We start from the raw sequence: 14,023 nt of genomic DNA on the forward strand, positions 1-14,023 counted from the left end.
GGTGAGTGGTTTGATAGTGAACACACTTCAGCATCTGAAATGATCTCGCTAACTCCTCTTGGCTAATCTGCATTCTTCAGGGCCCATTTTAAGTACCACCTCTGCTGTCATTCTTTCCACAGCATTCCCTCCCTTTTATCTTTCATACTTACCTTCTTTATTTTTTGCTTGTTCCCCCCCCCCCCCCCCCCCGTTTCCTGTGGCAGCCTTTGTTATCGTGACCTTTCACCACACTTTCCAGGATGCTAACTACTGGGCAGAGTGCACTGTAATTCCAAAATTCAAACGTCATTCAGAAGCAGTCAGTTGATCAGTCTTATAATTCATCAACAGTGAGCATGTACTTTGTGCCAAATTCTGCACTAGACAGTGAGGATTCAAATGTACGTGACTGTTGTTCCCAGTCTCTGAGTACCTGACCATTGAATGTGGTAGATTTGTAAGCTGATAATTGGTTGGTAGATTGATACATTCATTCATTCATTCATTCAGTGGATACTATTGCATGCCTTCTGTGTACTGGGGGTTACATCTTGAACAAGACAGACAAGGCCCCTAGCCTTTTGGGACTTTCATTCCTGTGGGAATAGATAGTCATGAAAGAGATTTAGATGAACAAGTATTTATTTACTGAGTGTTCACCAGAAGCTAGGTACTTTGAGCACCAGATTAGACATGATTTTAACAAATTCTTAGGGCAAGCCCGTATTACTGTTTTATCTCCGTTCCATGATGAGGCACAAGCTTAAGGAAAACGCCCAAGGTTTCTCAGCTAGCTTGGTCTCAACCCTAAATCTAACAATGTCATTCCATAATTACGGTGCTATTTGTGGCCACACAGGGGTGTTTTGTGTGCTGTTGTCTCCCCCAGGAAAGAGCAGAGCTAAGGTGGGAGGAAGAGTGTGTGTGAGCAGGTGGGGAATGGGGAGGGTGGAAACACTGGACGTATAACAGTCTCATCTCTCCCTTCAAGAAGACAAATGCTTAACTGCACGTGCATTGCTGTTCCCGCCCCCATCCCCTTTCTTCATCTGCCCTCTGCTTGGACTTCCCTTCACTCTGTGCATCACACTCATAACCAGACTTGGGTCTTACTCAAATCGTTCATCTTCTAGCGGCTTCTGCAAGTCCTGCCTTCATGCACGTTCAGTTTCTACTTTACTTGTTCCATTGAATTTTTTTTTAAACATGGTAACGTTTCTCAAAGGCTGTCTTGCATTTCATTTATTTTGCATTTCTCTAATTCCTTCCAAGAGACCAGTGATCCCTAGAGTAGAGACATCATGTTTTCTATGCATCTAATTCCTCATTGCATCAGTGCAGTCCCTTACACACAATGGGCGCTGCTCCTGTTAATGGTACTTACTCCAAAGTCATGATCCGCTAGAAGCTTTATTTCCGGCGTAGGGGAGGGTGTCTTTCAATGCTTAATCTGGTTATTACAGTACCTAGCTTGTGGTAAGCACTCAGCACACGAATGGTTGTTCTTCATCTAATTATGGCTGATCTTTATCACTGTGATAATTAAGTGAGCAGTTCTCTTTTGTTAAGAGAGCCCCATAGAGGTGTCCTTTTGAAAACTGCTTTCAAACTCTGTAATTTTTATAAGGTCTGCTGTTTACTCTCTTCAGAGCCCCCTAGGTGAGTCAGAGCTTCTTAAGGAAGCATCAGTTTAATAAAATAAATATACTGTCTGGGTCTAGCCCCCTTAAGTTCCTGCTTATTCGGCCTCCTCTTCATGCAGGCTTTTTGTTTTCTGTACCAATCAGCTATTTCTCAGACACTCTGAGAGTGGGGAATTTGTGAAGTGTTTTGAATCTGAAAGTCTCTACTCTGGGACTCCTGTGGGGATGCGTTTGGCCAGCACAACCCTGGTATTAGGGAAATGAGACCGAGAGGGCTCACTTACCTGTCCATTGGCAAATAGAGAAAGATAGCCTTGTAATAGGGAAAAAAAATTCTCAGAGGGGAAGGAAATAATAAAATCAAGCTGGTTTATGATTTGTCAGTCCAAAAAGCTTTTACGTCAAGCTGTATCTATGAAGGTGGATCTATTTAATGTTTGTTCTGCATTTCAGGCAACATTGTGTGATAAGTGGTGTAAATTTAGCTCCTTTAAGCCTCATCTCCTGGGGGTTGAGTTTTATGTGTTACAACTTTATTTGAAAGGACTCTATCGATTGGGCTTTGATTCAGCCCTTCCTTACCAAAGAGCTGTACTAAATAATGGCTTGGCCTCCCTGTTAGGGTTTTTGTTTTTAATCCATTTTATAGGTCTCTCTCTTTCTCCCTGCCCTGGTTCTCCACCTTCTGTTTTTAACTGTTCTGCTTAAAAAGATGTAAGTGGTATGAGAGAGGGGAAAACAGAGAAAGAAAAATCAACTGTCACATTGTGAACATAATTGATCCAATAAATAACGTGTTTCAATTCCCAAGGCAAACCTCAAAGTCTTCACTTATGTCAATTAGCGCTCAGCTCAGTAAGTGGCCGCCTTCTTAATTTAGATGGATGGGGAGCGTTCACCGGGGCTCACTTCCTAAGGAAGGAGTCGGCTTTTCTGGTTGTAAAGATGTACTGTCTAGGCTTACGGGCTCACTCTGCAGAAGGAAGCTTGAAACGGAGTTCACCTGGCCGTTGTCACTCTCCCTGAAAATAGAAGGAAGGTGTTGAGTTACTGCTCAGGGGTTTGTTGAAACAAAAAAGTTGAAACAAAGGGAAGGAAATCTCTTGGGCTATAAGCTCCATGAGGGCAGGGACTTAGGTTTGTTCACCGTTTAACCTCTGGTGCACACAGTAGGTGCACAATAGATATTTGTTAACTGGTTCTGTTGTTGAATGAGTGAGAGCAGACATGAGCACAGTTCAGCTCTTAGGTGAAGGATTAGGTTAATTTTCATTCTGCAGGTTGTTTCATCCCCCACCCCGTCCTTTCCCCCTTAGAAGTGATTAAGAAGAGCTGTTTCATCAGTTCCCTGACTGGCAAGGCTGTAAGGGATCTTGGAGGCAGCATGGAGCTGCTCTTTACATATTCTAGTATATAAACTAGTTGTGCATCAGAACCACATGAGGTATGTTACAAATCTACAGATTCCATGCCCTAGCCTTGAAAATTATTTTTTTTTTAATTATTAATTTTTTTTTAATTTTGGGGAGAGGAGGTAATTAGGTTTATTTATTTTTAGAGGAGGTACTGGGGATTGAACCCAGGACCTTGTGCATGCTAAGCATGTGCTCTACCACTTGAGCTACACTCTCCTCACCCAGCCCTCGAAATTCTGATTACATCGGTCTAGGTAGGGAACCTGTATTTGCCTTTGTGGGTTCCCCTCGTGATTCTGTTGGGCAAACTGCCTGTCCAGCCAGCCTCATGGTCCTCTGAGCCCTCTAGTCTGTGACTTCTTGGGGAAAGTGATTAACCTAAGTACCCAGCAGACTAATTGGCAGGGCTGTGGCCAGAACCCAGGTCTCCTGACTCTGACACTCGGGCTCCTGGTCCTGCGGTTTGCTGCTGGGCTCACCCCACGCTCCGTGCTCCTCCACATGGTCGAGACCTTTTGATTAATACTCTTCCTTTCAGGATTCTGGCAGTGTCTGGGGCGAAGGGCCAGCCCGGATCTGAAGGACCTCGGGAAACCTCAAGGAAGTGTCACAGTTTGCTCAGTGTTCTTTCGTACTCAGTGTATTGCACTGTCTTCTCTAAAGATGCACCCCCTCCCCGGGCTCAGAACAGATCCCGAGTGGGAAGGCCCTGCCTTTCTCCGGTAGGCCCACCAGTGTCTCTCTGCCCTGTCTGACCATGAGAAGCCCCTGGTGCCCGTCAAAGGTCCAGGGCTCCGGGGCCTACTGGATTCCCAGTAAATCAGCGCCTTCCCTTGAGGGGCCTGGGGACCTGCATTTTAACTTAGCCTTGATCATTATATTCTGTCTCAGTTACACTCCAGTGCCTGAGAGCAGTGAGTCTCATTCCCCACCATCCAGCTTTGACTTCCTGAGTTCCTTAGTTCATAGTTGCATCACAGTTACTTTCCTCCTGAAGGTTTATTCTCTGGTCTACGAACTTGTCCCTGAAGGAGGAAAGAGGGCGTGTCTGCTTTCCTCTTTCCTCCAGGGTGGAATTTGGCTGGACAGACAGCTTGCTCTGTACAGTAGTGGAGTGAGCATTGCCACAAGGTGAAGGGGTGCCTCTGAAACCAGAATTCCACATCTGTGTTCTTTCCCTGGCTCTGTTACTTCATAGCTGTATAATGTTGGGAAAGTTAACCTTCTTGGAGTTTCTGTTTCTTCATCAGTAAAACGGGGATAGGAGGAGCACTTGCTCAGGGATTTGGTGTGTATTAAGCCAGCTGTCCTCGGTTGGCTCTTGGACACAGACTAAGGTGGAGCTTTTTGTGTAGAGGGTTACTGGAGAGGGCTCTTGGGAACAACTCTTGTGAGGGAGTGAGGGAAGCAGGATGAGGCAGAAGGTGATGTTGAACTGTGATGCAGTTGTGATGAAGGTCTCAACTGAGCCCATGGGTAACTATGGTGATGAGATGCCTTTCAGGGTTGCCCCAAATTGAGGGCAGGGGCTGGACCTTTAATACACGATGCCCACCAGTATATGTGGGCTTCCCTGGGAGAGGGGGCATGACCTCAGGTAAGGCATCTTCCTCTGGCTGAGGGTGGCTGTTTGCCTCCAGCAGCCTACAGAGCTGGCAGTTAGGGAAGAAGTCCTGAGGGGAGATCTCTCTGGTGCACCCTGCACCCACTCCCCCATGGTAATGGACATACAGGGCTTAGCAGTGAGTATAGCACACGTGCACATGCTTGGTCAGCACAGGCTTACCTCGTTTTACTGTGCTCTGCTTTGTCCCGCTTCGTAGGCATTGCACTTTTTATAAACTGAAGGTTTGTGGCCACCCTGCAGCGGACAAGTCTTTTGGCACCATTTTTCCTACATCTGCTCACTTTGTGTCTCTGTGTCATATTTTAGTAATTTCAAACGTTGTCCGTACCATTACAGTTGTTATGGTGTCCTGGGACCAGTGACCTTTGATGTCACTATTCTAGGATTAACTGTCACCATTATTAATCCAGCTCTGGCAGCACCGCTTAGGAGCTGGGCCCCTTTCCGGAGGTTACTTAACATCGCTTGGACTTTCTTATGTTGAAAATGAGCATCCACAGCTCTGCTCTGCCCGCTTCCCCAGGTAGTTCCGAGCACGTGTGGAGATAATGTATGTGAAATTGCTGAGTAGAATATATTATATAAAAATGTAAGGTGTGACCATGAGCCTACTGTTCTGAAAGGAATATATGGCCATAGCTCGGCTTCATTGAAGAGAAAGGTTGTGATAAACATAAAAGTGCTTGTCCGTGAAATGTGACATTTTGATTTTTCTTTCTTCTCTCCATAGGGAATTAGGATAATGGAGATGCTGCTGAAGGAACAGTGCGGTGCCCCCTTAGCCGAATAAAGCCTCATCAGTGAGTACCAGACGCAAAATCGGAATTATTTACTCAAGCCTTGTTTCATGCTTATAAGCCTGAGTGTCACGCGTCGCCTCCCCGGGCTATTTATGCTCTGCATTTCCTAGCTCTGCGCACAGCATACTGTCTCCCAGGTGTTTTGTTATCTGTTCAGCCCCTTTATTTACTGGGTTCTTTGATTTTCAGAGCAGTTTTGTACCACGTGCTGGGTTACATCTGCATTCAAACTGTTTACACGGCTCAGCGCAGTCCACCGTGATTGCACCCCTCAAGGTGGCCTAGGTTTGTAGAGACTGCCGTTCAGAATTTACTGAAGCACAATTCTGTTGTCCTGAGAACACCGAAGGGAGGGGTTTAAAGCTGTATTTGGAGCAGGAGGGAAAACAAGAAAGGGGTGTGTTGCTTGGCCAGAGAAATACATACATTTTACCAGTCATATATACTTCTACCAATTGGGAGTGGCTGCCTGGAATGCTGTTGAGAAGGATTGCAAGGCGTTGAGAATAATTCTTAGGCCCTGGGTAAGAGTGCTGTGATTTATTTGCAATGTCTGCCTTGGGCACAGGATGAAAGAGGTGGCACTTGCGCTGGAGCACGGGCCACCTCTAGTTTAGGGCAAAGGATGTAGGGTTAACAGATGGATGACAGGGGGATTTCAGAATTATTTAGTTTTTCATTCCTTAACTACTTTTATTGTCTGTGTCAAGGACAATGGTCTTCACAGTGGAACAGTCAGAACAGAGTTATTTGAGAGAATCAAAGCCTAAAATAAATGAGTATAGCGGATTTTTAACATCTGAGGGAAGGTAAAACCTTTAAGGAGCGCAAACATGGTCTTGGGTAATTCAGAATTACCTCAGATTTCCTTATGTTGGCCTAAGGCTAGAGTACATGTGGTTTTGTGTAAGCAACCTGGTCTCTGTGAAATACAATAACGTCTGGGAACAGTTAACCAAAGGAGAAGCAAAAGGAACATTCATGTTCAAGCACCTCTGCATTCAATGCATACTAGCCAGGCCTGTGGATGAGAGCTGGAGGGTCATCAAGTGTTTCTGCTTGTCTGTGGGTTTCACTCCCTCCTGACGAATATTAAGCCTTTGTATAGTTCACACATACTAGTGAATTTATTTATTACTGTAAAGGCTAAGGAAGATAACTCCATTTAGCACAGGCCCGGCATGTGCAGGTGCCCCAGAAATGTTGCTGTGGATCTAAGTGTGGTGTGCTCCCGCGTCTGCTCTGTTCTGGGAACAGTTGTGGAGGAGAACTTGGCCACCACCCCACCCCTCCATTTTCCCTGGCTGGGCCTTTCGGTGAGGGACAGCAGGCACCTCTGGTACTTCTGTCCGTGTGCACAGAGCCCATCTTCCCTGGGAGGCTGGGATCTAAAGCCAGCTCCAAGTCAAATGAGAGCATGAGGAGACTCCACTTACAAGTGTGTATTGGTTTCAGACTTGAAATTAGTGATTTGGAGACTTGAGTGAGCATCAGAGTTTCTGATTCAGTAGTTCTGGGGAGAGCCTGAGGATCTGTGTCTCTAACCATTCCCCGGGCGATGCTGGTGATGCCGGTCCAGGGGGCACACTCTGAGAGATGAGGGCTTTAAATGAGTTCTCATCTCTGAGTGGAGAGAGATGAAATGCAGCGGCCCTGAGGAAGGCAATAGCTGAGGTCTGAAGTTGTCATGCGGTCCATCGACTAGGTTAATCAGAGGAGTGATTTTCTTTGTGTGGCTTTCCCCTGGTTTTAGCATCTCAGCCTCTTCTTGTTCGCCATTTTTTGTTTTGTTTTGTTTCTTCCCCCTGCTTGAATGTTGACAGGCTCCACCATGGAGCAAAGACAACTGAAAAAAAAAAAACAAAAAAAAATAAGGGCTGAGACTCAAGAACAACTCATGTTTAAATTGCCAACTTGTGTTTGTGATTTAAAGTGTTGCTAGTGAAGAAGAGAAAATTAAACAAGCGTTACCTGCTGTTTTAAATGACCCTTGTTCTTGTTCTTTGCTTGCTTTGTTTTCACTGTGGGGCAGAGCTAAGTCAAGAACGCAGGGCTTTGCATTGTTTTTAAAAAGCAACTCATTCTCCTCTCTGGAGTGAGGTGGTTGAGGTCTGGATACTACGAGGAGTTTTAGTGCAGAACAGGTACATTTAATGCATTGGATGCAAGGATTGAATGTCCCTGAAGGACTTCCATAATTCTAATAATGTATGACCAGTTTTCTCAGGAGCAAATATGAAGGGAAGTATACTCTCACCACATAAATCTGTATGCAAATTAGAGGCTATTGCTGAAGCTTTAAGAGTTTTCAAAATCAGCTTCATTGACGTATCATCTATGTACAGGTAAATTGACTAATGAATTTCAAATGTACAGTTTGGTTAAGTTTTGACAAACATGCACAGGTATATAAGCATCACGAGAAACATGATGTGAAACATTTTGAGGCATTGATGTTGCTGCAGTTCTGTCGCCAGTTGATGGCTTCCCCCTATTTTCTTGGCCATTTTTACGAAGTTTTTGCAAGCTTGAAGTGTGCCTGTTTTAATCGAGCTTTTTATTTTCTCAAAATTAGCTTGGTGGGAAATGGGAGGCTGGTTGTAGGTGGGGGATCTCCCTTTTATGAGCAGTAAAATGCTGCATTAAACAAGAGGCAGGGGGCAGGGGTGGTTTGCTCTGTAGCTATGGCAGGGGGGAGTCAGGCAACTGCAGCGCAAGGGCCAGGTCTAGCCTGTGGCCCAGTTTTGTAAATAAAGTTTTATTGGAACCAGCTATGCTCCTGGCTGTATTCTAGCTACAACCCCAGAGCTGCAACAGAGATCTCACAGCCTGCAAAGCCTAAAGTATTTACTATCTGGTCCTTCAAGAAAAGTTTTCTCTCCCCTGGGTGAGAACGTGCCCTCCCCTAAATTAACATCAGGTGGCCTGGTGGTGGTGGTTTGGCCTTTTTTTTATTTTAACTTTTTTTTTTAAATGTAGCATTTGATCACATGTTACGTCTGTTTCAAAGTTAATAGTGTGAGGGTTTATTTTCTCTGTATTAGCTCTGCCGTCACCACTTGGTTGGTGTTATTTTAAGGCATAAAAAAAACACATTAAAATGATCACAATGAATACCAGCAAGTGATCATTAAAATGGCTTCATAAAGTTCCAGTGCACGAGCCTATGGGGGTAGAAATACAGGCATTTTGTTTGGCAGATAAAGTGGCACTGTGATGTGGCAACAGTCTAGGTGCCATGTACAGTGGACTTAATGTTTGAATTTTGGAATTTTGCAATTCTTAATGTTTGAAAAAGCGTTCCATGGGGTTTGTGCCCATGTGCCTGAGGAGACATTTTTATATTCTACCACATTTCAAATTCGCCTCATGTAAATTCACATAGAACGTGACCACATTGTGTAGGCTACCTTGCACTAAAGGTATTCCCTGGAAGTCTCTGGTCTGTGTGTCCAAGTGGGCGTCTGACAGTTAGAAAGCTTAGAAGGTAATTCTAAGGAGAAGCCAAAATGGGGTGCGAAAACTCACTAACCAGCGTGCTTGCGGTGCTGCTGCTGACACATCCATTTGATAGATTTTTGATTTCCTGTCATTTTTGAGTAAATAGCCCTGACATCTTTTTGTTCTTGCTGCTGGCAGCTGGGGGACCCCCCGGCTTGGTGAGGTTTGATAATAGAGTTTTTCCACATCAGAATGATTAAGACCTCAATTTTAGCTATACCTTAACACCCCTTTGAACCCGCTCCTCTGAGGTGCTTGCTTTGTTGGACGATCATTAGGAGGCAGAAAGGCAGTTTCTTCAAGAATTATCCAGAGTGATAGAATTCAGGTGAGTCTTAAGAGCTGCTTCAGCAAAGAGGGCAAGTATGTATTGATTGTTGAGCCATGTTTATTAGTGATAAAGCCTGTTTGCTTTCTCTTGCAGGGAAGCTGTGTTGTGCCTACTGTTTGCTCGAGATTTAATCTTTTCTTGGACACAGCACATCCAAGGACACAGTTTTCAAAATACACATTTAAGGACGCCGTGTTGGCAGCTTAAAAGAAGAGGAGACCTTCCTGCCGGGACGTGGAACGATACACTCCCCTGGGAGCCTGCCTCAGACCGCGGCTCTCGTGGAGATGAGACCGTTCAGCTGCTTCTTAGGGCACAACCTGTACAATTTTACAAATAAAGAACCCATAGGCGGTGATGTCCGCCCTTCTTCAGGGTGTCCTGTGGATTGCCTGGTGACGGTGCCAGGGCAGCCGAAGATGGGCCAGGGGCTTGGAGAGCGGGGCTTGTGCCCGGATGTTCTCTGCATCATTGCTCATAGGATTCATTTGAGGATTCTGGGATAAATAAAGGAGTTAAACCCGTTCCTGATTCTTAGGTGGCCTGGAACAGATAGGAAAGTGCCAGACCTGTGTGGAAGCTAAGTCATTTTCATAGTAATGTTTAAGATGCTCAGAAATGGGGAGCATTTGATTTCTACCCATCAGGAGCACCATGTAAGTGCCATTAGTCGTGTTTAAACTGGAACACGTGACCTGCCGTTTGGTCCCCCAAGGAACCTGGAGGCGGGAACGCAGGCTGCATGTTCTTGGCTCCTACTCACTCTTTCTGCGCTGTGGAGAGCATGTAACCTCTCTGTCTTTCCCTGGGCAAATGGGGATAATTGGGCACAGATCTTTCTACTTGTGATGATGAAACAAGGGGGTGTGGTGTCAAAAGCTCAAGTCTGGGAGTCAAGCAGGCAAGACGCGCTTTTGGGAGTCAAACAGACAGACGCGGGTTTGGAGCCGGGCACGGCCGCCCACCAGCTCAGTGAGCATGTACGTAACTTTAAATCTTTCAGAAACTTGTTTTTTAAGTTCATAAAATGGGGTTATAGAATTAACTTTGTGAGGTTGTTGGAATGATTGGGGGTCATGTACTAATAAGAGGGCCTAGCATGCTGCCTGGTACACATAAGTCCAGTGAGTAGCAGCCATTACTACTACGTGAAACCATTTTGGAAATGTCCTTTTCTAGTGGAACGTAATGTGGTGTTTTACTGTTTGAAAATCAGATGCCGGTAGTCTGCATTTCTCATGGTGGGAAGCCAAGATGTAAATACACGCTATGTAAAGGGGAAAAAAAAAAAGCCTAAAGGGAGGCAATAATTTGGAATTCATCTTTTTAAGATAAAAAGTAGAGCATTACTGGAACGTCTTGGGGAAATCATTCTTTGTTTAATATTTGAAAAATTTTCCACTTAGTGCATTGGTGAATTTTTCAAAGCAATTGTATTATTATTATTATTATTTTTTAAATACGAACCTGCCACTGTGAGCCGCCTCCTATCGTATTTGAGCTGTTTGCGCTGCTTGAGTTCTGTGTCTTAGGAATATTTCCCAATTTCCTTAGTGTTTCATTCTTCCATTGTGTTAGAGGGAAAATGGATAGTAGCAACCAGAACACACTGTGACCGCCTTTTCCAGTTTGTGGATGGCATTTGGTAGGCTTTTGGAATAATGGCGCATTTCCAAAAATAAAAGTTGGTGTGAATTATCCAGGAGGTGAGAGGCAAGAAATCTGCATTTGAAGGTTGACACTGGAATGAATTTAACCCTTCGTACTCAATGATTTGCCTTTTCCGAAGGCAGGCGTTCTCAACCTTGGCTTTCCATTAGAACCACCTGGAAGCTTTATGCAATCCTCATACCTAGGATACATCCCAGGCCAATAAGTCAGAATCTCTGGGGGTGGAACCCAGGCTTCAGTGTTTTTTAAAGCTCCCTAGGAGATTTCAGCAGGCAGCTAAAGATGAGAAGACGACAGGGAATTCTAGGTGATTTGCGGACAGTATCTGATTCCTTTCTTAACCCCTCGGAAGCAAGGAAATATCATTGTAGCAAGAATTTCTGTTAGAGAAAGTGAAGTACAGAGAGGCTGTTTGCCTTAATTGCTTGAGGCTGGGCGGCTGATGCAAATATCTGCAGGTGTCTGGCAGGAGATCTGATGAGTGAAGTAGGCTGGCGGCCACGGGGAAAGCCCAGGAGCCCATGGCTGGCTAGAGGTGGGCAGCTGCTGCCCAGCGCCAGCCCAGTTTTTCCAAACTGTTGGTTTTTCTAGTTCTTCCGATTTCCAATTTTCCAGGAAAAGAAGAGATTTTTTTTAAAAAAGAAATATCCCTATTTTTGTGCATGGGCAACGAATTCAGGATTGTTTAAAACATTGTGCCGGCCAAACAAAATATGTTTGCCAGTAGCTTCCAGCCTCTGTTTCAAGAGCGTTAAGGACCAGCTTAAACATCTCAGCCAATTTTTAAAAGATTTGCATTTCCCTGTTCTGGATGGAAGTTTCTTTCTGCCTCTCCTCCAAGACCGCGTTTAGTATTTTCCTCCCCGTTCCCAGGCAGTCCTCTGGACTTGCATCAGACTTCCTCGCTCAGTATTTTTTTGCCCCCTGCAGGCATCCATTACTTCAAGCTTCACGTATATAGCTTAGAAATCTTACGCTCCTTTTAAAATTAATTAGGGCTTGTTAGAGTTTATTTTTATTATGTCAGAAACCTTTCCTGGTGATAAAACAGTTTAGAAATCCACATCTAATTTTATTACGTACAGTCTCGTGTAAGAAATATCAAAACCAGGAGGGTAGCCTTTTTGGGCACATTAGGAACCAGGGTGGGAAGGGTTAATTCACAGACCTGGCCAGTCTCCTCCTGGCTAGGTCACTGAGCCTACACTTCAAGGTGAGGATGTATTACAGTGATTCCCAGACTTTCCAGACCGCCCACCAGAACCCCCCGGGGAGATGGGCTAAACTGCAGGTCCCCCAGGCCTCCCTCATTGATGCTGATTCATGGGGTTTCAGCTGCGACTCAAGGCTCTGCATTCTAACACAAGTTCATCGGGAGATTCGGCTGTGCAGTTCCAGCGACCAGATCTCGAGAAACACTGATTAAAGGGAGGTGGTTGAGGCCTCTGTGTCTCCTGTTATTTAAGAAAGGCTTGTGGTCATTTGGGCCCACTGATCAATACCGCTGGTCCCTCAGGATACGATACGAAGTTCTCACGCACAGAGAAGCTGACTTCAGCTATCCCTGCATGATTGAGGTGCTCCTACCGTGAACGGGCTTTTGTGGTTTCAGTCATGTGGATAGAAAAGGTGCTGTGTTCTTTTGATACAAATTGTTCTGTGTGTTTTCTAAGCAGTGTATGTGTGGTAACTCCCCACTTCTCAGATGTCGTGGGTGGATGGTAAAGCCGACTCAAGGCTGTTCTTACAAGTCGCACATCTTTTTTGCTTGGTTTCAGCCATTTACACGGGACTCCTAATCTAGTATACGCTCCCCTGCTTTGGCAAACAGAATCTACTGAAGACAGTGAAATTCTTTCAGGGTCCTTACCATTTACGTTGTGAGTGCTTTCAGGTCCTATTCAGGTTTGTTAGAGCAGAGCCATTCAGTGGAGGGGGCTCTTTGAGTTCTGCTGTGGTTTTTACAGCTTTTTTCTTTCCCCTCCCTGTTCCCTGTTGTTTCTCTCTGCTCTTAGTCTGCCTTCCTTTTTCCTCTCATTTGCTACATGGGGTTGGGAGATGCTGTAACTGCATTCTGTAGGTCAAGTAACAGTAAAGGGGAGCTGAGCGAGTCTCTGGGAGGCTTTCCCAGCAGTGGGATGGATGAGCGATGCTGCACTGACTTGGTGACGGTATTTCCGCGGCTCTGCTGCTTCCTCTGCTGTACTTCCTGACACCCCCTCCCCTTACTGCAGTTGCCACATCTGTGACCTCAGGATAAGTGAGATGTCACTACACATGACTTACTTACATCTGTAAGCCCTCACCTCCCCCCCCCAGTAGTGTTAGTGTTTTTAAACGTACCCTGCTACGATGTGAAACGTTAAGTGGATTAAAATTCAAATGAACATTTTTCTCAGGCCGAGTTTCTGTACAGGAGAAAGTGTTTTTGATTCGGTTTTATTATGATTGACAGCTGTGAATTCTTTGTATACCTGTGCAATTCAGTCCTGCAGTCTTTCTGAAATAAAGGTGTCACAACTCAGATTTATGTGTGAATTTTAATCTTTTGAGGGGATCACGTCACCCGCCAGAGCTAGTGTCTGTCATTTGTAGTAGCGTTTCTAGTCCTTTTCAGCAGCCCCAGATAAGGGTGTTACACCCACCAAATGATGTTAGCTCCCTACCTTACGCAAGGCGAGCCATTAACATTTCGTCCAGAAATATGCAGAGGCCACTCTGTTGGGTGACCAGAGGTGGCTGTGTGCTAATGAAGCGAAGGACCAGGATCTGCAGAGCAGGAAGAATGAAGCGCAGACTACAATGCCATGATGGTGTGTGGCCCCGCGGGGGGAGGGGGGACAGAGCAACTGCCTGCTGACCTGCTTGTGAGGCTCAGCTCCGCTTTCTGTATTTGTTTCCATGACATTTGCTTTATCCTTTTGTCTCCCTTTCGCTCGAATGTTACATTACAAGTAGATTTCTGTGCCTTGTTTCCAAAGTGCCTCATCCAAGCCCCGTTGATGCCTGGATACCTTTAGGGGTAGAGTCCTTAGTCCACGCAGCACTCATTG

At 45.2% G+C, this 14,023-nt stretch overlaps 1 protein-coding gene across 1 annotated transcript in view; it reads left to right on the forward strand.

Annotated features, from left to right (window-relative positions):
• PRELID2 (PRELI domain containing 2) overlaps positions 1-13,496 on the forward strand; it is a 70,121-nt gene extending 56,625 nt beyond the window's left edge. The window contains exons 6-7 of the mRNA XM_031671788.2: positions 5,398-5,467; positions 9,393-13,496. Coding sequence (XP_031527648.1) covers positions 5,398-5,457 — 60 coding nt within the window. The 3' untranslated portion in view covers positions 5,458-5,467; positions 9,393-13,496. The remainder of the gene's footprint in view (positions 1-5,397; positions 5,468-9,392) is intronic.
• The last annotated feature ends 527 nt before the right edge of the window (positions 13,497-14,023 follow it).

This window comes from Vicugna pacos, chromosome 3, assembly GCF_048564905.1.
Source record: "Vicugna pacos chromosome 3, VicPac4, whole genome shotgun sequence".
NCBI lineage: Eukaryota > Metazoa > Chordata > Mammalia > Artiodactyla > Camelidae > Vicugna > Vicugna pacos.